General features: G+C 50.8%; 7 protein-coding genes across 7 annotated transcripts; 3 read left to right on the top strand and 4 right to left on the bottom strand.

Moving 5' to 3' along the window:
- Nucleotides 1-3,901: 3,901 nt before the first annotated feature.
- Nucleotides 3,902-5,115, bottom strand: Pt-KiF14 (kinesin family-like protein; the record flags this gene model as incomplete). Its single annotated transcript, XM_002183159.1, has 2 exons — nt 3,902-4,184; nt 4,274-5,115. Coding segments are annotated over 2 exons (1,125 nt in total), but the record flags the coding sequence as incomplete, so codon positions are not given.
- A 2,956-nt stretch (nt 5,116-8,071) lies between these two features.
- On the top strand, nt 8,072-9,055 carry PHATRDRAFT_4423 (predicted protein; the record flags this gene model as incomplete). Its single annotated transcript, XM_002183030.1, has 2 exons — nt 8,072-8,638; nt 8,771-9,055. Coding segments are annotated over 2 exons (852 nt in total), but the record flags the coding sequence as incomplete, so codon positions are not given.
- An 894-nt stretch (nt 9,056-9,949) lies between these two features.
- Nucleotides 9,950-17,145, top strand: ACC1 (acetyl-coa carboxylase). The gene is made up of 4 exons (XM_002183031.1): nt 9,950-10,087; nt 10,802-12,881; nt 12,956-17,094; nt 17,115-17,145. Exons 1-3 carry the CDS (start codon nt 10,003-10,005, stop codon nt 17,067-17,069), a joined length of 6,279 nt encoding a protein of 2,092 aa, XP_002183067.1. The 5' UTR covers nt 9,950-10,002; the 3' UTR covers nt 17,070-17,094; nt 17,115-17,145.
- Nucleotides 17,146-17,270: 125 nt separating this feature from the next.
- Nucleotides 17,271-18,279, bottom strand: PHATRDRAFT_48587 (predicted protein). The gene has a single exon (XM_002183160.1). It carries the CDS (start codon nt 18,245-18,247, stop codon nt 17,345-17,347), a length of 903 nt encoding a protein of 300 aa, XP_002183196.1. The 5' UTR covers nt 18,248-18,279; the 3' UTR covers nt 17,271-17,344.
- A 332-nt stretch (nt 18,280-18,611) lies between these two features.
- Nucleotides 18,612-19,940, top strand: PHATRDRAFT_22554 (mannosyltransferase; the record flags this gene model as incomplete). Its single annotated transcript, XM_002183032.1, has 2 exons — nt 18,612-19,307; nt 19,353-19,940. Coding segments are annotated over exons 1-2 (1,257 nt in total), but the record flags the coding sequence as incomplete, so codon positions are not given.
- Nucleotides 19,941-20,715: 775 nt separating this feature from the next.
- PHATRDRAFT_2593 (predicted protein) lies at nt 20,716-21,705 on the bottom strand (the record flags this gene model as incomplete). Its single annotated transcript, XM_002183161.1, has 2 exons — nt 20,716-20,958; nt 21,037-21,705. Coding segments are annotated over 2 exons (912 nt in total), but the record flags the coding sequence as incomplete, so codon positions are not given.
- Nucleotides 21,706-21,790: 85 nt separating this feature from the next.
- Nucleotides 21,791-22,270, bottom strand: PHATRDRAFT_22559 (predicted protein; the record flags this gene model as incomplete). The annotated part of the gene is made up of 1 exon (XM_002183162.1): nt 21,791-22,270. A coding segment is annotated over one exon (477 nt), but the record flags the coding sequence as incomplete, so codon positions are not given.
- Nucleotides 22,271-22,379: the final 109 nt, after the last annotated feature.

Consider the following 22,379-nt stretch of genomic DNA (forward strand, 5'->3'; position numbering starts at 1 on the left):
ACAAGCTTACCTGCTTTTGCTTCTCCTCTTGTTCGGAAAGTTCCCGAACCAATTCTTGTATACGTTTGCGACAATTATTCAGCTCAATATCTGAAAGGAGGGAAGATTCTCTAGCTTCGTCTACAGCTGTGTTTGTAGAAGCCAATAGCTCTTTCAGATCCCTATTTTCTTCTTCCAGCTTAGCAACTCGATCTGACATGGTGACTGATGGATTAGTGTTCATCTCAAAGCGAATGGAGAGCTTCTCATTGAGTCGTACGACTTCCTCCTCGAGATTTTGAACACACTGAACACAAGAAGAGAGTTTTTGTTCCAGCTCAACCTTTTCTTCTTCATAAGCTTTTAAGCTTTGTAATAACATACTCTCCTTCGAGTCGAGCTCGTCCTCAAGATTGTTGATGCGCTGTCTCGCTTCAATCAAAAGCGTGTTCGTGGATTCCAGCATGTCGTGAGTTTGAATAAGCTCGTCCGCATGAGCTTTTCTTTCGTCCAAAGCTTCTAAAAGCTCGGTCCTCAGTTTAGTGTTTTCAATTGTGATTTCGGCCAACTCTTCTTTCGACTGGTCGGGGGGAGGAATAGTAAGACAAGATAAAAGCTCTCCCTCCAGTGAGCCATCGTCATTCGCTTGCATAAGCCTTTCCCAGTCGCCCCAAAACGTTGTGTTGGTACCATCCGAAATGAAAAATTGCGGATAATGTGGTCCAAGACCCGAAATATCGAAAAGTTGGCTTCGTTTCTCCTTGTTAGACGGGTCAGCCCCGTCGACTGTAACATGCCGAATCTTGGAGGCATTTAGGATCGTGAACGCTTTGTCCTGGTTAGCCTTGACTTCTCTTTGGAAAGACTGACTCGAAAAGAGGACAACAAGCTGCTTTGAAGGAATAGACTGAAGCATCGCCTTTTGTAGTTCAAAAGCATCGAGCTTCATTTCTGATTCTTCCAATTTTGCTTGGTATTGTCCAGCTTTGTGAGAAACTTGGGCAATTTCTGTATTAAGTTGCTGCATTCTTTCACTTTTTCCAGCAATCTCGTTTCGAAGACTTAAAGCTTGTGCTTCGAGTTCCGAACACCTAGTGTCGGTATTGCCCTTGTCTTGCTTTAAAGTCTCCAGCTCCATGACGACCACTTTATATTGACATTCGAGTGCGGACAATCTCGTTACAACTTCGTCCTTTTCCGCCTGTAGTGTAGACGCCACCAAGGTTGCATCTCTGCTCAGAGACTCTATAGACGCAACTTTGGCCGACAGATCCTCGATCTTGGTCTCTCGTTCATTAATAGTTGCAATAAGACTCACTATTTCCTTCTCGGCAGTACTGTACCGATCATTGACCCGATCGAGTTCATCGCGAAGGGTCGAAATGCATGTGGCCTGCTCGCGTGATAGTAGTTGATGCTTCCCGAGTTCCGACTTTGAAGCTATGACCACAACATCCCTCTCGTCTTCAGCAATTGATACAGAGTCCAAGGCCATTCTAGCGTTGGATTCAAAATAAGAGAGTAAGACAACCAGAGCGTCCAGTTTCATATGAACATGATCAAGTTGCGTCGTCTTCTCTGTCAACCTAATCGTGAGGTTTCCAACACGCTGCTCGAACTTGACGCATCTATCCTCAGCGGCTTTTCGATGAGTTTGTGCGGACACGAGATCACCTTTGCTATGCGCCAATTGGCGAGCAAGTCGCTCGGATTCACACACACTCGAATCTCGATCTTTCGTGAGATCCGACAAAGTAGTATAGGCTGCCTCATCTTTCGAGAACAAATGCGAAACGACGATTGATAGGGGCAAGACCTGCGATTCTACTCGTTTTAAGCGTTGTGCCAACTTCCTTGCTTTGTCAACTGCAGCTTCTCGAGCGCTAGAAATGAGACTGATCTCGTCCAAGTGCCTCTCAGTGTCCTTGTCCAGTTCCTCAATTTTTCCGGAAAGCTCCTGAACCGATAGTTCAAGCTGATCCGATCTCTTAAGTGCATCATCTCGTTCATGTCGAAGTTTTTTGCAGAGATCATTCGATTTTTCAGATGAGGACTGAAAGAATGCAACTTTGCCTTCTAGGGCGTGGACACTTCCCTGCTCTTGTCGCCAACGATCCTTCGCAGATGTCAGCTCGCTTTGAGCTTCGTCTCTTTCCTTAATAAGTAGCGAAACCTCCTCCACTTTCACAGACAGGGCTGAGTCAACAGAGTTCAACTCATTACGCGCAGCCTGAATCTCGTTCGAGCTCCGAGCTAAACATTCCTGTAAATCTACAGCCTTCTGATTGCTAATCTCCAACTGACTTTTAAGGTCCAAAATTGTTGTATCTTGCTCCTTTCCTTTCAATAAAGATGACTCCAACTTTTCTTGCAAGTCAGAAGCTCTCGAATTTGCGTCTTCCAGCAGCGCCTTGGTTCGTTGCATATCCTGGAGTGCATCGTTCATTGCGGATGTTTTCGTTTCCACAACGGCCTCGAGCTCGACAAGTTTCTCCTCAGCTTTTGCCCCTGATAGTTCGTGCTGGTGAACAATATCTTGTCGATCCACAAGTTGCTTCTCTAAAGAGCTCACTTTTTCTGTCAACAAAGCTATGGATACAGACCTCTCCTTGACCGTGTTTCGAGACTCGGCGATTTCCTCCATTAAGCCCTGGTTCGTCGCTGAGAGATGGGTTTGGGCGTCACTGAGAAGGGTTAACTCATCCAGTAGATTTCGGCACTGTGCCTGAAGTTTAGCATTTGCTGACTCAATCTCATTAATTTGGTGTGCAGATTCTCTACATAGCTCATCTTTCGCCTTGACATCGTCCCGGACACTAGAGACTTCCACGTGAAGCTGTTCTTTTTCCTGTTCCAATTCAGCAATGGTTTTCAGGTATTGGTCAGAGAGATTCGACAAACGAGAGAAATCAGCATTCTTCTCCTCAAGCGTCGCCACCGTCGCGTCACGCTTACTGATCTGTCTATCACGGTCGGCGGTAATGTCGCTCACAAGAGAGAGAGTCTTTTCGTGTTCCGTTTGAAGATTTTCTACTGTCCCCAGTAAATCAAACTTCTCTGCTTCGGCATTCTCTTTCGCTACTTTGGTGATCTCCAGTTGCGTACGAAGATCATCTCGCTCCAAACTGGTCGTTTCCAATAGGCTTTTGAGTGTGGCATTCTCATCGGTCACCAGGTTGGCCATTTCTCGCTGTTCTTGTATCTCAGCTTCGTGTTGCTGAAGAAGCAATAATTTTTCATCTTGCAAGGAATCTACCGCAGCTTCCAAATCTTTACGGTCTTGTAGCTCCTGTTTCAGCTTCACTAGAGCTTTCTGGATGTCACCATCCCTTTCCTTGAGTGCCGCTTCGTGCGCTGCAACCGTCTCGGCTAACTCTGCACGGAAGAAGTTTAAAGTTGCGGACATATCAATGACTTCCGACTTACTGGAGTCTCTCTCAGAACGAAGAATGTCATTGGAGAAGTTCATTGCAGCCAACTCCGACTCCTTCCCTTCCACGGCGCTGACCATTTCGTCTACTTTTTGCTTCAACGATTTTGCGAAGGAATTTTTGATGGTGAGAGCGTCACGGAGGAGAATCAGCTGTGAGTCTGGCGACAGAGGCCTGGCCACCTCCGCTTTTCCTTTTTTCATGGGTCGGGGCATCGTCTTTGGACTTTCAAGATTCGCCATATGCTTGGCCGGCGACCGGAATAGAAGATTTCCGTCGGAGAAACGGCGCTTTCGATACTTTGATGTCTTGGAAAAAGTTTGTATGGTAGATTCATCGTCGTTGTTGAAGAGTACGCCGCTATTAAGGATCGACGACTGGAGACGTTTCAGTCGTTCTTCGGCTTGACGAGCAGCACTTCCAGCGGTTTCCGCCTTCTGTTCCAACTCTTTCAGATGTTCGGGTGCGGCAGAACCTCCCGTCCTACGCGCCTCTGCCAGCTCCTTTTGTAAACGGCGAATCACGGAACGATCGTCGAGGACTTCGTTGACTTGTGCATTTGTTTTGACAAGCTTTGCACGGGATGCAAACTGAAGGGTGGATCGCGTTTCTTCCAGATAAAGCTCCGATGGAGTTGCACAGCAAATTACCGCCATTCGAGCGTTTCCCGAAAGGGAAGGCTGGAGAATACGGGTGAGCTTGGAATCCCGAAAGTTGATGTGCGTTTGGTTTGGCGTGCCCAAGGCAACAATAACGCGCGAAAGGGTCAGTAGACTTTGCCAGAATATTATTAACGAAGAGTAAGTGACATGCTTGCAGCCGAGAGGTTTCAAAAGACGAAAGTGCCGAGAACTTGGACGTACCTTTGATTGATCATCCCACCTTCCTTTTGACGATCCCCCGTCGCGCCGGTATGCCGGACACTCTCTGAACCGGCCAAGTCGACCAAATTGAGTGTCGATATCAAAACGGCACCATCACCGCCATCCGCATCATCGTTTTCTTTGTCACCAGCACTGTCGCCAGAAGCCTTCAAGCGACTTTCAATCGTGATACGGAAGATCGTGTGTGAGCGCGAAGACCGTTCGTTCATGGCCGTGGACGCAAAAGCCCTCGACTTCTCTCCTCGGAAGAGAATGGACAACAGAGACTCAAAGTCGGTCACAATTTCTTCGTTAGATTGCACAAAGACTCCTCGGCGAGGGTCTTCGCGAACCGCTAACGTTCGCGTATGAGGATCATCAGCCAACAAATCACGGACTTCTTCGTTGTAAATCTCCAAAAAGGACGCGCGAACTAAAAAGATGCGATCAGGAGAGTTTTCAATACGGTTGAAGATATCCTGCGCTGCCATGTGCACAACACCTCCACCGCCGCTACCGTTGGATCCCTCCTGAATGGTCCCCGAGCCCTGCATCGTAAACGTCTTTCCCGAAGAAGTCTGACCATAGGCAAAGATAGTACCGTTGAGACCTGTCACAACAGAGTTGACAATGTTTTTGGCTACATCGTCGTAGACTTGCTGGGTCGTCGAGCTTTCGGAAAAGGCTTTGTCGAACGTAAAAAAAGTCCGCCCCGTGACACGCTCCGGTAGGGGCTTGCCGTCGGGTGTCGTCTGTGCAATCGATGAGTATTTTGGAAGTACTTTCCAGACCCGCTGGCGAGCGCTTTCGTTGGAGTTTAAGGGACGCATACGAATCGCCACTAGGGTTTGTAAAGCAAGCGTGAGGGAAAGGATGCGTGCACGAGGAATGTACATCCCGAAGTCAGGAGACGAATTTCCCCGTCGCTAACGAGACACTCACCTTGAATGCCTTCTTCCCCTTGATCATTCGGCGTTTTGGCCGGGGACAGTACTTTGCGAGGTGTTCGCCCTCGAGGGGGAAGCCGCGACGGCGTCATGGACCCCTGAGACTTGCTCGGGGTTTTTCGTGGTGTTTTTCGCGGTGTCGACGGCATCGTTCCCGGACACCAACGAAGGCGCAGTACTACTCTTCACCGTCACTCAGCTCCGACAACAACGGTAGCTACTAATACGAGTCACCGCAATGAATGGGTATCTCTCGTTCACAATAAAGCAAGATCACAAAAGCCCTTCACCATGGAGCCAAAGAGCGAAAAGACGTGCAGGGGAGGCTTTCGATACACGGAACGTTGTAAAATGTTCGTTGGGCTCGTCCGGCGTGTTGACGGTTTGAATTTCGAACAGGGAACGGGTGCCTTCATCCGGCACTCCCAACCGATATTCGTCGGACGCCAAACGAGTGACGCGCGTGCATATTTTCAACCGTCAGGCGGCACGCACTCACCCAATGTCTCTACCGCAATAATCTGTACTGGTTCTACGTACGTCCAATCACTACGAGATTGTACGACAAGGCAGGTTGGTTCCAGCCGGTCGAGGCGACCGATTCCGCGCTGCTCTCATTTTTTGTCCGGGTGCCGAAATCGAACAGGATCGGACATCCGAACCGTATCTTCGGATCCGTCTTGTCCGCAGCGCGTATCCCAGCCCCCCTACCACCAATCAAGATGAACAGCAGTGACGACGAGGATTACGACGGCGCTTTCGATCGTGAAGACGGCGGTCTGGAACGAACGCGCTATCCTATTCACGACGCGTGTGAACACGAAGACGTGGAAACTCTCAGGGTACGTGGATCGGTCCGTAGTGTTTCTTGGATGATCCGGCTCGGCATCGCCATGGTCGCTCGTCAAGCTGGATCATCCGCGGCTCGACGAGCGTTGGATCGTCCCTCCGTCGTCCGGTACGCAAAGTCTATTTTAGCTACTGCGTATCCAATTTCTCACTCGATTCTTTGTAACTGTCAAATGCTGTCCACCTCCTATGCACTCTATATTCTTCTACCGACAGAGCCTAATTTACTCCGTACCCAGAGACGACGACGATGATGATGATGCTAGTTCCGCTGGTCCCGCGGGCATCAATCGGGTCGTAAAAGCCGACGACGATTCCTCCTCCTCCTCGGACGACAACGATTCTACGGCGGCCGCGCACGCCGCGGCGATTGGACACTCTCCTCAGCCAATCCCGACAACCCATCGCGGCGGAGACACGACAGTACGAGCGGCACAAGTCCCCGTGAGCGCCGAGGTATCGGCGAGCACGATTGCGGAAGCCGATCCCAAGGCGCACGAGCCTCCGTCAGCCGAGGCGACTGAGGATCCGGCAACGACAAAAAACAATGTCCGCGTTGACAATGGAGAGCCTGCACCATTCCCGCTGGACAACGGAGAGCCTGTCGTAACCACAGAAGCTACCAAAACGGAAGAAGCGCCGACGTTGATGGACGTAGACAGCCCTGATCTGGCCCCTGGAAAGGATGCTGGTAACGGCGCCCTAGACAACATGCCGAAAACGGAAGCCCGCTATATGGTTCCCTTTGGAGTGAATCTCAACGAGCGGGATGATGACGAAAACACCCCACTGCATGTTGCTATTCACTCACGCAAGCTAGAGCACGTTAAGCTGTTGCTAGAGGCCGGAGCATCTTTTCGCATGCGCTGCGATGGAAGTTGGCCCATACATACCGCCATAAGTTTGGGTGCTCTCCGTCAACACCGCCAGTTTGCCTACGAATGTGTCGTAGTCTTGGCTGAGGCTGGGGCGGACTTGACGGCCAAGGACGACTCCAACCACACACCGTTGTTCTTGGCCTGTATGGTCAACCTACCGCAGATCGTCTCATACATTCTCAGCGACGGGGACGGGGCTTCGACGCTGAACGTGCGTGCCGATCGGGTAGGCAACCGTCCACTTCACGCGGCCGCCAAATTTGATACCACTAGCAACCCCAGTTTCAGTCGGACTGCCGCCGCAAATGCGACGGGACAAATACGAGCGAAGTATCATCCCGACGGAACAACGAGCACGGTGAAGCAGATCTCGGGATTCCCGGGCAAACGCGCGGCGTCACAAGCGAGAGTACCGGCTACCTCCTCGGTCGTCGCAGCCCCCGCGCCGGCGGAACCAACCGAAGCACTCTTGACGCAATTGCTTTTGGGAACGCCAGGAATTGAAGTCGACGGTGGCAACGCGTTGGGACAGACTCCTCTGCATATAGCTTGTGTTCGCGGCAATTGGCCAGTCGTCCGTCTACTGCTCCAAGCCGGCGCCAATCCACAGAATGCTGATAAACGGGGCTTCACTCCGGGTCAACTGGCACACAAACGCGGCATGCCCATTCCCAACGATTTGATGCCGACGCTGGGGGATGCTCCAGAATCGGGCATTGTACCTCCTCCGCGAGATTTAATCGTCGATCCGGACAATTCGACGCTTGTCATTTCCCATGAACTGTGCTTGTTGCACCGTACATGCCCACCCATGATACGCGACGGCAGTGACCCGCCACCGGAAAATGTGCGGCGTCTACACGTGTTAGTCGACCAGCACGAAGGCATTTTAAGAGGAGGTGAATTTGCGAATTGTTCTTGGAAGGATGAAGCTCGGAGAGCAGCAATTGGCGATGTTCTCAAGGTGGGTATAGTGCGCATACCAGTGTAAAAAAATCGTCCCTCTAGATCCTATCCATTGCTAATGGATCTCTTTGTGTGTTCAGGTACACGACTATCAATATGTTGAGCGGATAAGTCAAGTGATTGCCGAAATTCCGGATCACCCCAGTGCAATATCGCACCTCGACCCTGATACAGCCATTTCGCACTGGACTTTCGAAGCGGCTATGCGGGCCGCTGGGAGTGTATGTCAGGCCGTGGACCAGGTGATTGCAGGGGAGAACCGTAACGCCTTTTGTGCAGTGCGCCCTCCTGGGCATCACGCTGGTCCAACGGGGATTGTCAAGTGTGCCAACGACCCAGAGGGCGGTTCTCACGGATTTTGTCTACTCAATAACGTAGCCATTGGGGCAGCGTACGCCCGAAGCATGTACCGGCACGAAGGAATACAAAAAGTCGCCATTGTTGATTTCGATGTTCATCATGGAAACGGAACTGAAGAAATCATTCGTAATTTGGTACCTTTAACGGAGAAGGCAACTATTCGTACACCTTTTGCGGTTGGGGAACTATCGTCGAGTACGTACCGCCCGTGGCTGGACGAGACTGATATCCATAACGTATTCTTTTCATCAACGCATGGATACGGCCATCGTGGCTTTGAGCAGCCAGGGTGGTTTTATCCCGCTTCCGGGAAGTCCGGTGTGTCGGAGTCTATAACAAACCCAGCTATGGTGGAAAAGCCCAATGTCCAAGAGTTTTTGTTCAGCCAAACTTGGGCTCGTATGGGGGAAGAATCCCGAGCGAATTGCTGTATGATAATCAACTGCGGACTGGAATTACCCGAACCGGACGGTGATCCGCAGGGACGTGGCATTAAGCAACGTCTGGAACTCCGGGACACGTATCGGCAAAAGATCTTTCCCCACTTGCGCGAATTCGATCCGGATTTGATCTTTATCAGTGCTGGTTTCGACGCTCACCGTAAAGACACCATGAATTTTGGCTACGTAGGCATGGTCGAAGAGGACTACGAGTGGGTGACGGAACAGCTGGTTAAAATTGCGAACACTTGCTGTAACGGGCGGGTTGTTTCGGTATTGGAGGGGGGCTACAAGATTCACGGCGGTATTGTTTCGCCCTTTGCCCGTTCCGTCGCAAGTCACGTCCGCGCTTTGGCTGATGGTGGACGGTCTCGGGAACTTTACGATACCAAGGACGCCGAGTGGGAATCACAGTACGAACGCCACGTGTACGAAAAGCGCGAACGCAAAAAGGAAGAAGAGCGGGAGCGGCTGCGACTTATGCAGCTGGCGACACAGAGCTCGTTACTCGAGCAAATTGCGGGGCAGAGTTCGTTGGTTGAGCAAATGACGAGTAAAGGTGGCGTTCCGGAAGATCCGGATGCGCCGAGTCGAAAGCGTCGGCGCAACCATGTGGATTACCAAGAGCTACTACGGCAAATGGAGCAAGAAGGGTTTGCGAATGGGTAGAAATAAAGGAATCCCTGTATAATAGAATGCGGCGTTAATTTACGATGCGCAGTACCGATACAGTCTGTTTTCTGGTGCCGGAATTGGGAGAAGGAAAGGCAGACGCATGACATTCGATGCGACTGCGGAGCTGACCGATCAACGAAAGTGATCTCAAAAGTAGAGTTAGTTAGCATCGGCGTTCTTTTGCATTCGGACCATGTCAATTCTTCCGACTCCGATTCCAAAGAACAGCGAACAACCAATCTGTAAAGTTAAAGATCTCTCTCTACTACTCTAGCTAGAGTAGAGAGGAGTACTTGATGAGTTTTGTTCCTGGGGTTTCGATAGCTGCAACAACTCGTTGGGATCCGGCTGTGAAACGCTAGCTCTAGACTGCACAAAAGTCTGGTTCGAACCCTACTATCTATCGAGGGTTTGCTTGGATCGGGTGACTGACAACTTTTCCCAAGGTTGACGTCACCCAAATCTTGGACGTCATCGTGATGCGAGAGACGAGAGGACGGGCTCACACATCATTCTTCGGTTCTCGTCCGTCGACACATCGACAACATCACAAAAAAGGAGAAAGCAGTTCTGTAGCAGACTGCCTGGTCTCACCAGATCTGAACCCCTTCAGGATGTTGAGCCGAGGATACGCTACGGCGGCTCTGGCCTTATTAGTGGCAGCGGCTGCCCATCATGCGTCGGCTTTTACTTCGAATTGTAAGTGACGGGAGAGGGGAGCAAAAGTGTTGGATGATGGTTGTTGGCATGTGCAGGTGTATCTTTGAAATTTGTGGATGGATTCCGTAAGTCCTTTGAATTCTACACGGAACTCAGTAGTGACTCAGTGAGAAAGGGAATTTCAGGATGGTATCTTCGGCACTTTCACAAATTTGATCACGCCTTGGACCGTTCCAACAAGATACGGGCAGGATTTCGCACAGAAAGTTGATTGCTGTGTAGACATGATCAACAGTATTCGACCCGCCATGGTTGGATCTCTCCCGTCCCCACTCGTCACGTCGTGCACGGATTCTTTTGGCCAGAATCCGGGTGTGATCGACATCACACAGTCGAGTATTCCGTTGCCTAGATGTGTGGTATGTTTTGCGACACAAGGTTTTGGATGTCGCATTCGGATACCGAATTCCACTTTACTGTTGTGGCTGTTAATTCAAAAGGAATCGTGATCTTGCAACGACAATCCGCTTATCGTTTCCGGGTACCTAAACACGTACGCACTATTCAGGAATTGACATCCCCCGACGACATCACGATCTACAACGGGCTGCTGGCCGACCGACGAAAAAGTGTGCCCTTTGTTCAGCCCGGTGTCGTCTATATGGGCTGTTTGACGAGCAAAGACTAGGTGATCGATCATGACGAATCGCTTGTTTCGATGTCTCACGCTGTGCCTTTGTTTGCATTCTGCAGCACCCGCCGCCTTTCTTTCGAACGGTCTGGCCAAAGTTCAGCGTCAAAATGTCGTCGGCGTATCGCGTGAGAACGACCGTGGTCTCGATACGGCACTCTGGTCGACTCTCGACGAGCCCATCACACTCGGCGGCGTCAAAGCGCTAGAGGACTACGTCAAGGAACGCGGAGGGAACCTCCCTATTCGCAAAGTACTGATTGCCAACAACGGTATGGCTGCGACCAAGTCCATCCTTTCCATGCGCCAATGGGCCTACATGGAGTTGGGAGATGAACGAGCCATCCAGTTTGTTGCCATGGCGACTCCCGAGGATCTCAAGGCCAATGCCGAATTCATCCGTCTCGCTGATTCCTTCGTCGAAGTCCCCGGTGGTTCCAGTGCCAACAACTACGGAAACGTCGACGTGATTTGCAAGCTTGCCCAGGAGCAAGGTGTGGATGCCGTCTGGCCCGGCTGGGGTCACGCCTCGGAAAAGCCCGCGCTTCCCGATGGGCTCGCCAAGATTGGCGTCAAGTTTATTGGACCTCCGGCTCCAGTCATGAGCGTGCTTGGAGACAAGATTGCGGCCAATATTTTGGCGCAAACCGCGAACGTCCCCTCTATCCCATGGAGTGGAAGCTTTGGCGGTACCGATGATGGTCCCCTCCAGGCTGACTTGACCGACGAAGGTACTATCCCTGATGACATCTTTGAAAAGGCAACTTGCCGCAATGTCGAAGAAGCGATTCAAGCGGCCGAAAAGATTGGCTACGAGGAAGGTCTAATGATCAAGGCTTCCGAAGGTGGTGGGGGAAAAGGTATCCGATTCGTTGACAACGAAGAGGATCTCCGGAATGCCTTTATCCAAGTACAGAGTGAGGTTATTGGAAGTCCAATTTTCATCATGCAGCTTTGCAAGAACGCTCGTCACTTGGAAGTCCAGATTGTCGGAGACGAACACGGGAATGCTGTCGCTCTGAACGGTCGTGACTGTTCTACCCAACGCCGTTTCCAAAAGATTTTTGAAGAAGGCCCGCCCACCATTGCCAAAGTCGACACTTTTGACGAGATGCAGAAGGCTGCGCAACGGTTGACCCAGACAATTGGTTACGTCGGTGCCGGAACTGTTGAGTACCTCTACAACGCCGCCACAGACAAGTACTTCTTCCTCGAGCTCAACCCGCGTTTGCAAGTTGAGCATCCCGTCACAGAAGGTATCACCGGTGTCAATATGCCCGCAACTCAATTGCAGGTTGCCATGGGTATTCCTCTCTACAATATACCTCAGATTCGTCACCTTTACGGCAAGGAGGATATTTACGGGACAGACAAGATTGACTTTATGGTAGAAAAGTACAAGCCGATTGACACCCACGTGATTGCCGCCCGTATCACTGCTGAGAACCCAGACGAAGGCTTCAAGCCCACTTCCGGTTCGATTGAACGCATCAAGTTCCAGTCAACAAGCAATGTGTGGGGATACTTCAGCGTGGGAGCCAATGGAGGCATCCACGAGTTTGCTGACAGCCAATTTGGTCACCTCTTCGCCAAGGGAGCTACGCGTGAGCAAGCGCGCAAGTCCCTTATTCTCGCTCTAAAGGAAATCGAAGTTCGTGGAGAAATCCGTACCACAGTCGAATACTTGGCTCAGTTGCTAGAAACGAAGGAGTTCATTGAGAACACTATCGACACATCCTGGTTAGACGGTATCATTAAGTCGAAGAGTGTCCAGATTGAAATGCCGGAAGACCTGACTGTTATCTCAGCTGCGGTCTTCAAAGCTTTCAAGCACGTTGAAGAGGCCGTCGAAGATGTCAAGGAAAGCTTCCGTAAGGGACAAGTGTCAGTCGGCGGAGTTCCTGCAATGAACTCGTTTGATATCGAAATCGCCTACAAGGATACCAAATACACTTTCCACGTTGAGCGTACGGCCGAGGATCTTTACCTGTTGAGTTGCGCTGGAAATACTATTGAAGTGAGACTCACCTTAACGGCAGAGAGCGCCATTTTGGCCACTTTTGGCGGCGAGACCCACCGGATCGACGGTATGGACGAGCCGCTCGGTTTGCGTTTGGTTCTGGACGGCAACACGATCTTGATGTGAGTTCGTCAATCATACTTGGAAACGAATTTACGCTTCGGACTTCTTCTTACCCGTCTCTTTCGAATCTTAGGCCTACCATTTTTGATCCCTCGGAACTTCGCACTGATGTCACTGGCAAGGTTGTCCGTTTCTTGCAGGACAACGGTGGAAGTGTGGAGGCCGGACAACCCTTCGTGGAAGTTGAAGCAATGAAGATGATTATGCCCCTTAAGGCCACCGAGAGCGGGAAAATTACGCATAATCTCTCCCCAGGATCTGTCATTTCTGCTGGAGACTTACTCGCTTCTCTGGATCTCAAGGACCCTTCCAAGGTCAAGAAGATTGTGACATTCGAGGGCGAATTCAAGATCCCGTCGGTTGCTCTTGAAACCGCTGCTACGGATATGATTTCACACATTCTTGCCGGATACCAGGGGGACGCGGAGTTTGCTGCCAATGCTGCGTTTGAGGATATTGAAGACGTCGAGACGGCTGCGACTCTAGTAACTGACACACTCAATGAATTCTTGCGAGTCGAGAAAATCTTTAACGGTCGGCTCTTGGACGATGTCGTTCGTGATCTCACCAAGGCGAATTCCGAAAACCTTGATCACGTGATCGCTGAAATTCAAGCCCATTTGAATGTCCGTCTCCGCAGCCAGCTGATCTTGGCCATGCTCCGTCAAGTTGAGACTTTTTCTGACCGTTTTGGTGTTGCGGAAATCTCGGGTGACTTGCTAGCGGCTTTGGAAGAGCTCCAGACTTTGAAGGACAAGATGTACGGTGAGATCACTCTTGCAGCTGATACCATCATTCGCCAATCGAAGATTCCGTCGTTCGAAAGCCGTGTCGAAGAACTTCGCGCTCAGCTTTCTGATACAGAGACCGACTTGGTAAAACTCTCTAAGAGCCCGACTCTTTCTGCTGGTGTCGACTTGTTGACATACCTGTTCACAGATTCTGATGGATTGGTCCGCTCGGCCGCCGTCGAAGTCTACGTTCGTCGTGTCTACCGGGCCCACCGCATGTTGGATTTGTCGGTGGAGGATAAGAGCGGCCGCCTCACTTGCAGTTTCACCTTTCAATTTTCTGATGTCCCTGAAAACGAAGCCCCGACTCGACAGGGTCTACTAAGCGTTGTTGCTTCCATGGACTCATTCAAGTCTGACTTTGCCAACATTCTTGAGGACATGTCCGAGGCGATTGGCGAAAAGCCTGCTACGTCTGATGGTCGGCCGCTTACGGCGCTGCACATCGCCATGGCTGATGGTGAAATGGGAGAATTTTCTGTCGTAGAAGGAGTTCTTGCGAGCGAAAAGCCCAAACTGATCGCTATGGGTGTGCGAACAGTAAACTTTGTTGTACCCAACAAGAAAAAGGAGCCGTCGTACTTTACGTTTCCGCAAGCCGATAATTACAAGGAGGACCGCCTTCGCCGAAATATGCGCCCCACATTCCACCACCTTTTGGAACTTGCTCGCTTGACAAGTAATTTTGACGCTGAGCGTATTCCTGCAATTGGCAAAAACGCTCAGGTTTATATTGGTACAGAAAAGTCGGAGCGACCTGTCCGTGGAGGACCGCCTCAGGTTGTTTTCGTCCGTGCCATCTCGCACAGCAGTGGATTGGTCACCGATGTTGGGGCTCTTCGCGCTCTTCAACAAGGTCTGGATGAACTCGAAAGAGCGCAGTCGAACTCGAAGGTCAATCTCCAGTCGTCCTCTCGTATCTTCTTGCACTCGCTTCACGAGCTTGAGGGGACAACTCCACAAGAAGTCTCGGCTCGCTTTAAGGCAGTAATGAGCTCGCTCAAGAGCAAGCTCGCTACCCGTCTTTTGAAATTGCGCGTCGACGAAATTGAAGTAAAGCTTCGTATCGCTTCGAAGAGCGAAGACGGGAGCCCGATTGTCCAGAATGTTCGTCTTGTAGGATCTTCGATGGAAGGTGAATGGCTCGGAGCCACAACCTACATTGAAAAACCCGATCCCGTCACTGGAGTGACAACCGAGTTCTGCGTGTTAGACGAAAGTGGCGAAGCCAACATGTGCTTTCTTGATCCTTACGGTACTTCCAATATTATCCAGACCAAGCGAGCAATCGCCCGTCGCGTCGGATCCACCTACGCATACGATTTCCTCGGTCTTCTGGAGGTTGCCTTGATTGGTGAATGGGAACAGCACATCAACAGCCTCGAGCTTGACACTGGAGTCACTATCCCTACTGACTTGTTTGAATCTCAGGAATTGATTGAAGACGAAGACGGGAACCTTGTTCTTGGTAGTCGGGTTGTCGGAACCAATAAGATAGGTATGGTAACTTGGGTTGTCAAGATGAAGACTCCGGAATACCCCGAAGGACGTGAAGTTGTTGTAATTGCCAACGACGTTACTGTCCAGAGTGGATCATTCGGTGTGGAAGAGGACGAATTGTATTATAAAGCCTCTGTGTACGCCCGTGAACGCAAACTTCCTCGTGTCTACATTGCATGCAACGCAGGAGCCCGTATCGGTCTTGTTGACGAGCTGAAGGAGAAGATCAACATCAAATTTAACGATCCTACGAACCCCAACAAAGGATTTGAATATTTGTACCTCACGGACGAAGACTACAAAGCTCTCCCCGAAGGAGCTCTTATTGCTAGTAAGGTAAATGAGGGCTGGGCTCTTTCCGATATTATCGGAACCAAGCACGGTATTGGCGTGGAGAACTTGCAAGGCAGTGGAAAAATTGCCGGAGAAACATCACGATCGTACGACGAAATCTTTACTCTTAGTTACGTCACTGGACGAAGTGTCGGTATCGGGGCGTATCTTGTGCGCCTCGGACAGCGCGTCATTCAAATGAAACAGGGGCCGATTATCCTGACCGGCTTCTCCGCATTGAACAAGCTTCTCGGACGCGATGTGTACACGTCAAATAATCAGCTCGGAGGACCGCAGGTTATGCAGCCTAATGGTGTATCTCATGACATTGTTGACGACGATCAGGAGGGAGTCACCTCAATAATGAAATGGTTGAGTTTTGTTCCCAAGACCGTCGGTGCTCTTCCGGCTTGCCGTGAATCTGCTGACCCGGTGGACCGCCCGGTCGCCTGGCGCCCGACTCCTACTCCCTATGACCCTCGGCTCATGCTTTCCGGCACGGCTGATGTGCCAGGATTCTTCGACAAGGGGAGCTGGAAGGAATATCTCAGTGGATGGGGTAAGAGTGTTGTCATTGGACGCGGTCGCCTTGGAGGTATCCCTATGGGAGCCATTGCTGTCGAGACTCGCCTCGTGGACAAAGTCATCCCTGCCGACCCGGCTGACCCCAACTCGCGAGAAGCCATTCTTCCCCAGGCCGGCCAGGTACTCTTCCCTGACTCTTCGTACAAGACTGCCCAAGCTCTTCGTGACTTCAACAAGGAAGGCCTTCCGGTTATGATTTTTGCCAACTGGCGGGGATTCTCTGGCGGCAGCCGCGATATGGCTGGTGAAGTTCTCAAGTTCGGTGCAATGATTGTAGATGCCCTGCGTGAATACGAGAATCCCGTGTACATTTACTTGCCGCCCCACGGAGAACTCCGCGGAGGATCCTGGGTAGTTGTGGACCCAACCATCAACCAAGAGAAGATGGAAATGTACGCTGACCCCGATTCTCGTGGAGGCATTCTCGAACCTGCCGGTATCACCGAGATCAAGTTCCGTACGCCCGATCAACTGAAGGTAATGCACCGTCAGGACCCGCAACTCAAGTTGCTTGACGCTGAACTGGAAATGTGCGAAATGGAAGATGACAAGGCCGCTATTAAAGAACAAATTATCGCTCGTGAAGAGCAGCTCAAACCAGTATACTTGCAGGCGGCCACCGAGTTTGCGGATTTACACGACAAGACAGGTCGCATGAAGGCCAAGGGTGTGATTCGCGAGGCTGTACCGTGGGAGCAATCCCGCGAATTCTTTTTCTGGCGTGCTAAGCGCCGCATGTTGGAAGACGCCGCCGCGGGTCAAATGCGCCAGGGTGACGCATCCTTGACTAAGGACTCTGCAACGGACTTGCTCAAGGATGTCTTTTCCGGAGATTGGAATGACGACAAGGCGGTGGCGGATTTCTTTGAATCAAATGCTTCCGACGTCGCCGACAAGGTCAAGGCCGTCAAGGCTGCTGGTGTGCAGGCGAAGATCGATGCTCTCAAAAAGGAATTGGACGGGTTGGAATTCATGTAAAAATATGATCCTATATTTGAATTTTGTGAATTCTCCACACGGAGATTGCATTTGAATACAATGCGTGATGACGATTCAAAAGAAGCAACAATAATACGAATAAAATAAGCTTGATCGTCTACGTGGCTCCACACAAACATTTGCGACCGTGCTGTGCTATCACATGGCATTTCGATGCGAGATCTGTAAATAGGTTGGTATTTTACAGCGTGGAGATTGTTAAGCCAGCGCATGAATTTATAGCTACCGTGACGAGTCTGTGTTTTGATTCACTGTCAGTCCAGGGGAATTTGAAACGCCTTAGTGGTTCCGAACGTGCAATGAACGCTGGCTACGCGATGGTAGAGGATTCCTGGACGAGTTTTATCACATCCTGAGTCCAGCCGTAACGTATCTTCCAAACGCTCGCGTATCGTCGACAGATCTCCGGGGAAGCTAGCCACCGAAACGTGAAACGTTGGTGGGTCGTAGTAGTGTGACAATCGATACAAATCCATGACCTCATCGACTACCTTTACCAACTCACGTAGTATATGGTTTGAGACGACGGACCAGGCGAAGAAAGATCTAGTCTTCTCCTCGTTGACGAGCACGACAGGTTTTGACGAAACAATCGGGATCAGTGCGGTATGGTTGTTCTCGCCCCGGAAAGCGTCCGCTATGCGGCTCTCGAGACGTATCCTCAATTGTCTGACGAACGAATCGATACAGGCGATGTGGACGTAAAAGGGCCGAGCCAGCGACACGTGGAATGAAGCCGTAGGGTGGGGTGCTACCAGTACTCCCGATTGCCCAAATTCTTGCAAAACCCGTCGACAGCGTTCGGCAAAGGCACCGATCTGGTCGTCGGGGTCCGACGGATTCCGGAGGGTGGACGTGACGTCCAAAAAGACGTGTCCCGCCCAATTGCCTACCCGATGTGGTACCGTTCTGGTAAAAAGGCCCGTCACCGACTCGTTGAGGCGTGTGTCGTCCGGACCGCTAGCAATAATCGTCACACACCCTAGAGTCTGGGAGGGTATCACGGTGGAGTGCGATTCCGGAGGGGATTCAGCGGAAACCGCGAGTATCGCGTCGAGTGGTTGCTGCCCCATTCTATTCTCTCCGCAATCACAGTCGCAGTCATTATGGCTATTGGATGCACAACTGTCGCTGTCGTAACAGGCTAGCAAATCCATCGCAACTGAACGGGAAGCCACGCATGTTCCAAAAGCCCATGGTGAGATCTATGCACGAGCGGTAAGAATCGAACGATGAATATTCTCGAACGTGCATTTACTGCTTGTTTGTGCTTTCAAGTCGACGATACATCCTACGTAAACGATTTATACTTGATCCATTATGGTGTTTTTGAGTCTCTTTGGAGTCGCCGAGATGTCTTAAAAATATCCTTTCAATATATCGAAGGCTCTAGAAGGATCGTTGGTGAGTCTCATACCTGTCCACTCCAGTAGATGAGAACACAAGCCACAACGTTCGTGTTATCTTTCTCTATATCCGTTAACACTCAAGCATTCGACCAAAAGTACAAAACTAACGAACGAGTAACACCTTGCCGTAACATCCAAAATGACCACTGACACTGCCGCTTTGTCGGACACGACGAACAAGCCGCTACAGGTCGTGTTTCTGCATTTGGATTTGGGGATTGGGGGCGCGGAGCAGCTTGTCCTGCAGTTGGCGCACGCGTCGGCCTCTCCACACGTGGGACACGAGGTGCATCTCGTTACGACCCGGTGCGATCCCACCCACTGCTTTGCATCGGTCCAACCGGGAGGCGACCTGCACGATGCCCTGCACGTGAAAGGACAATGGATTCCCGCGGACCTGTGCGGCTACGCTCGCGCCTTTTGCAGTACCCTCCGTGTTCTCTATCTGAGTTTCTGGATTGCCCGTCGTTGGCCCGACGTGGACCTCATTGTGGTTGACGTGCTGCCCACGCCGCTCCCTTTTTTGCGATATCTTAGTCACGCCGCGTTGTTGTTTTACTGCCACTTTCCCGATCAACTGCTCGTTCGACAACCGTCGGCGTCGGGGCGTGTATCGCAGAATCATCGCGCACTCGCGCTGGCCAAACACTACTACCGACAACTCCTGAATGCAGTGGAAGAGCTGTCTATGCGTCACGCCGACCTGTGTGTGGTAAACAGTTGCTTTACCCAACAAACGGTCCGAAACACCTTTCCCTCCTCCTTTCCCGAGCCCAATCCATTGCCGGTTCTCTATCCCGCCCTGGATGTTGCCTCTCTCGATCGACAACAACAGCAACAAGAAAAACTCGAGGGAGCGCCCAGCATTGTCGATTTAATATCTTCCTCCTCAAACAAGAAGAAAAATCTGATAGTTTCGCTCAATCGCTACGAACGTAAAAAGAATTTGGATTTGTTGATACGTGCCGCAGCTTGGCTGCGACAACACAACCAACCGATGCCCGAAGCCGTCGCGAACCAGACGGAGCAGACCCACTTTGAAATCGTCATTGCCGGTGGCTACGACGTGCGCAACGTAGAAAATGTGGAATACCGTGCCGAACTGGAACAACTCGCCAACCAGCTCAACGTCCCCGTTACCTTTCTGCAATCCATCGACGATGGGACCCGTGCGTCGCTCCTCGCTCATGCTTTGTGCGTGGTATACACGCCGACGGGGGAACATTTTGGCATTGTACCGCTCGAGGCCATGTATGTGGGTACACCCGTGGTGGCTGTTGATGACGGAGGACCGAAGGAAACGATTCGACACGGAGTCACGGGATTCCTGTGTCAGCCCACACCGGCTGACTTTGGTCAAGCCCTACAAACGCTGCTGAACGATCCGGAACATGCGGAGCGCATGGGACGGGCCGGGCGGGAACACGTTCGGGATACCTTTGGAGAAGAGAGATTATGGCGTGAATGGAATAGCTTGACACAACAAGCCGTACAGAAAGCTCGAAAACGACGATCGGAACACTCCAGATCCCAGTATCGTATACTGCACGTACTGTTGTACTTGGGAGAAGCTCTGTTTATTGCAATAGTGTGTCTAATATTGACGTTCGTGTTGCAATATGCCGGTGTTTTGGGACAGAGCGGTTCAATATTCGGCAGCGTCAAGGACATGATGCGTGGTCGGGATGAGTTCTGAATGTTGACGGTATCGAGACTGAAGTGCCATCCTACTGTTTTGATGTGGTAAGGGACGAAGTCCACTTCGTTCAACGATTAACACTATACTGTGTAATAACTGTACTATGTAGTATGACAAGATCCCATCAATTACAGTCGCTATTGCGCTTTACGTTGATTAAAGCACGTAACTCCTCCTCGTGTGAATTGCGCTCTTCTGCTCTACTTGGCTGAATTTTTTATGAAAATGGCTGTGTTGTTGCATCCAAAGCCCCCTTTCCCCCCGAATCCTTTGCCAAAGGAATGGACACGTTTGCGGAGAGTCCCACATGCCTTTGAAAATCCCTTGTCTCTTGCCTTTGAACAAATTCAAGACCGGGGAGTTCGTTTCGGGCGGCTCCCAATTGCAATTGACGCCGCGCAGCGGGATTACTTTCGAAACACCGATTGCAGCAGGTTGGGAACTCGCACTCAATTTCTGCCACCGGACCCGCACAGTCGGCAAACAAGTTATCCAAGATTCCGGTGGAGCGCAAATCGCAAACATTGGCCGGCATACTCCCGGTCAGCAAATTGGCCTGCAGAACGAACTCGTTCAAGGTAAACAACTCACCAACCGCAATATCCGGGACAGGACCAGTCAAAAGATTGTTGTTCAGGAAGATATCTCGAAGTAATGGCGACTTAGAAAAGTTTTCGGGAATGCGACCACTGAACTGATTGTTGTTTAGATAAGCAAGTCGAAGGGTTGCACTGTCAAATAGTGATGCCGGCAAAGTACCCTCAAAAAAGCAGCTCGAAAGGTCAACTGTATCTAGTTGTGTGAAATCAGTGAACATCGTTGGCGACAAAGAACCAACCAAAAAATTGGTATTCACTGTAAGGAATCGTAGATTGGTTAAGCTTGCCAGCGAGGCGGGCAGCTCTCCAGTTAAAAAGTTGTTGTTGACGCGCAGATCCGTCAGCGCTATGAGATCGCCAATAGTGGAGGGAGTAGTTCCGGAAAAAAAGTTGAAGTCCAAGCGCAACGTGGTTAGCGCGGTTAAGGATGGGAAGCCATTCTGTGGCAGAATTCCCACCAAGACGTTGTTTTGGATTTGGAAATTCGTGAGACCCGTTAAAGATGCTATTTCTGATGGGAGAGTGCCGTCGAGACGGTTGTCATACAGAAAGACACTCTTGAGTTCCGTCAGGCTGCCTATGCCTGTCGGAATGCTCCCCATAAGCTCATTACCCGCAATCCAGAATTCTTCCAGAAGTGTCAAGGAACCGATATCAGATGGGATGCTGCCAGTAAAGCTGTTGCTCGACAAGAAAACTTGTTTGAGTATTGGTAAGTCAAGAAGTCCGTTTCCAAAGGGATTTCCCGTCAAATTGTTCGCCTCTAAATCCAACACGACGAGTTTTGTAAGGTTGGCTATCGTCGAAGGAATGGAGGACACAAGACCATTCACTGCAAGCTCCAACCGATCCAGTTCGGGCAGAGTGGATATTTCGTTTGGGATGGACCCCACGAGATTATTTTCTTCTGTGATGACCAATAAAGGAAAACTTCATTAGAATGCATTTGGACCTGAACTCTCCATCACTGCATAAACGCAAAAATTGACTTACCAAGAGTGACATTCGTCGCAACCACGTTATCGTTGCAAATGACACCAAGCCACTCACATTCAGGCGTTGGCCCTAGCCAACCAGAGTTGTTTGTCCAGATGCCTCCATTTGTTGCAAAGTACAATGTACTCAGGCCATAACGCTGCTCAAGTGTTGGATAGGTGCAGAGATCTGGGTCCAAAGGATCTTCATTGGCCAAGAACTGCACCGCCTGACCCTGCGGTGTAGCCACATCGGCCAAAAGAACAGGGTCAGTGATAGAACTGAGTCTGGAGATCAAGTACGATTCAGGTGTCGTGCCGTTCAAACACGAAGAGTCCACAGACGGAGCAAAGGTGACGCCTCCTGATTGAGTTGGAGCATCCGTGGAATTGTAACCACTGGGAGCCAGCGTGTCCGTTGCACCGGCTGGAGCCAGCGTAGGTGCACCATCTACAATGGGGGTTTGAGTGATGGGAGCAGAGGATGGTCCAATGAATGCCGGTGCTTGTGTGATGACGGGCCCTCGGCTTGGTGCAATAGTTGGAAAACTTAAAAGCCCTCCATTCTGTAGTAAGCGCCCAGTTTCACGTTCGGCAAGGAGAGCCTC

Source organism: Phaeodactylum tricornutum, chromosome 18 (assembly GCF_000150955.2).
Source record: "Phaeodactylum tricornutum CCAP 1055/1 chromosome 18, whole genome shotgun sequence".
Lineage (NCBI taxonomy): Eukaryota > Bacillariophyta > Bacillariophyceae > Surirellales > Neidiaceae > Phaeodactylum > Phaeodactylum tricornutum.

Excerpts from the sequence above, each read along its gene's own strand:
- PHATRDRAFT_48587 (XM_002183160.1), bottom strand. The coding sequence starts at position 18,247 with ATGGATTTGCTAGCCTGTTACGACAGCGACAGTTGTGCATCCAATAGC.
- ACC1 (XM_002183031.1), top strand. The coding sequence starts at position 10,003 with ATGTTGAGCCGAGGATACGCTACGGCGGCTCTGGCCTTATTAGTGGCA. Across the intron at positions 10,088-10,801 it reads GTCGGCTTTTACTTCGAATT|CACCCGCCGCCTTTCTTTCG; the intron begins GTAAGTGACGGG and ends TGCATTCTGCAG. Across the intron at positions 12,882-12,955 it reads GACGGCAACACGATCTTGAT|GCCTACCATTTTTGATCCCT; the intron begins GTGAGTTCGTCA and ends TTCGAATCTTAG.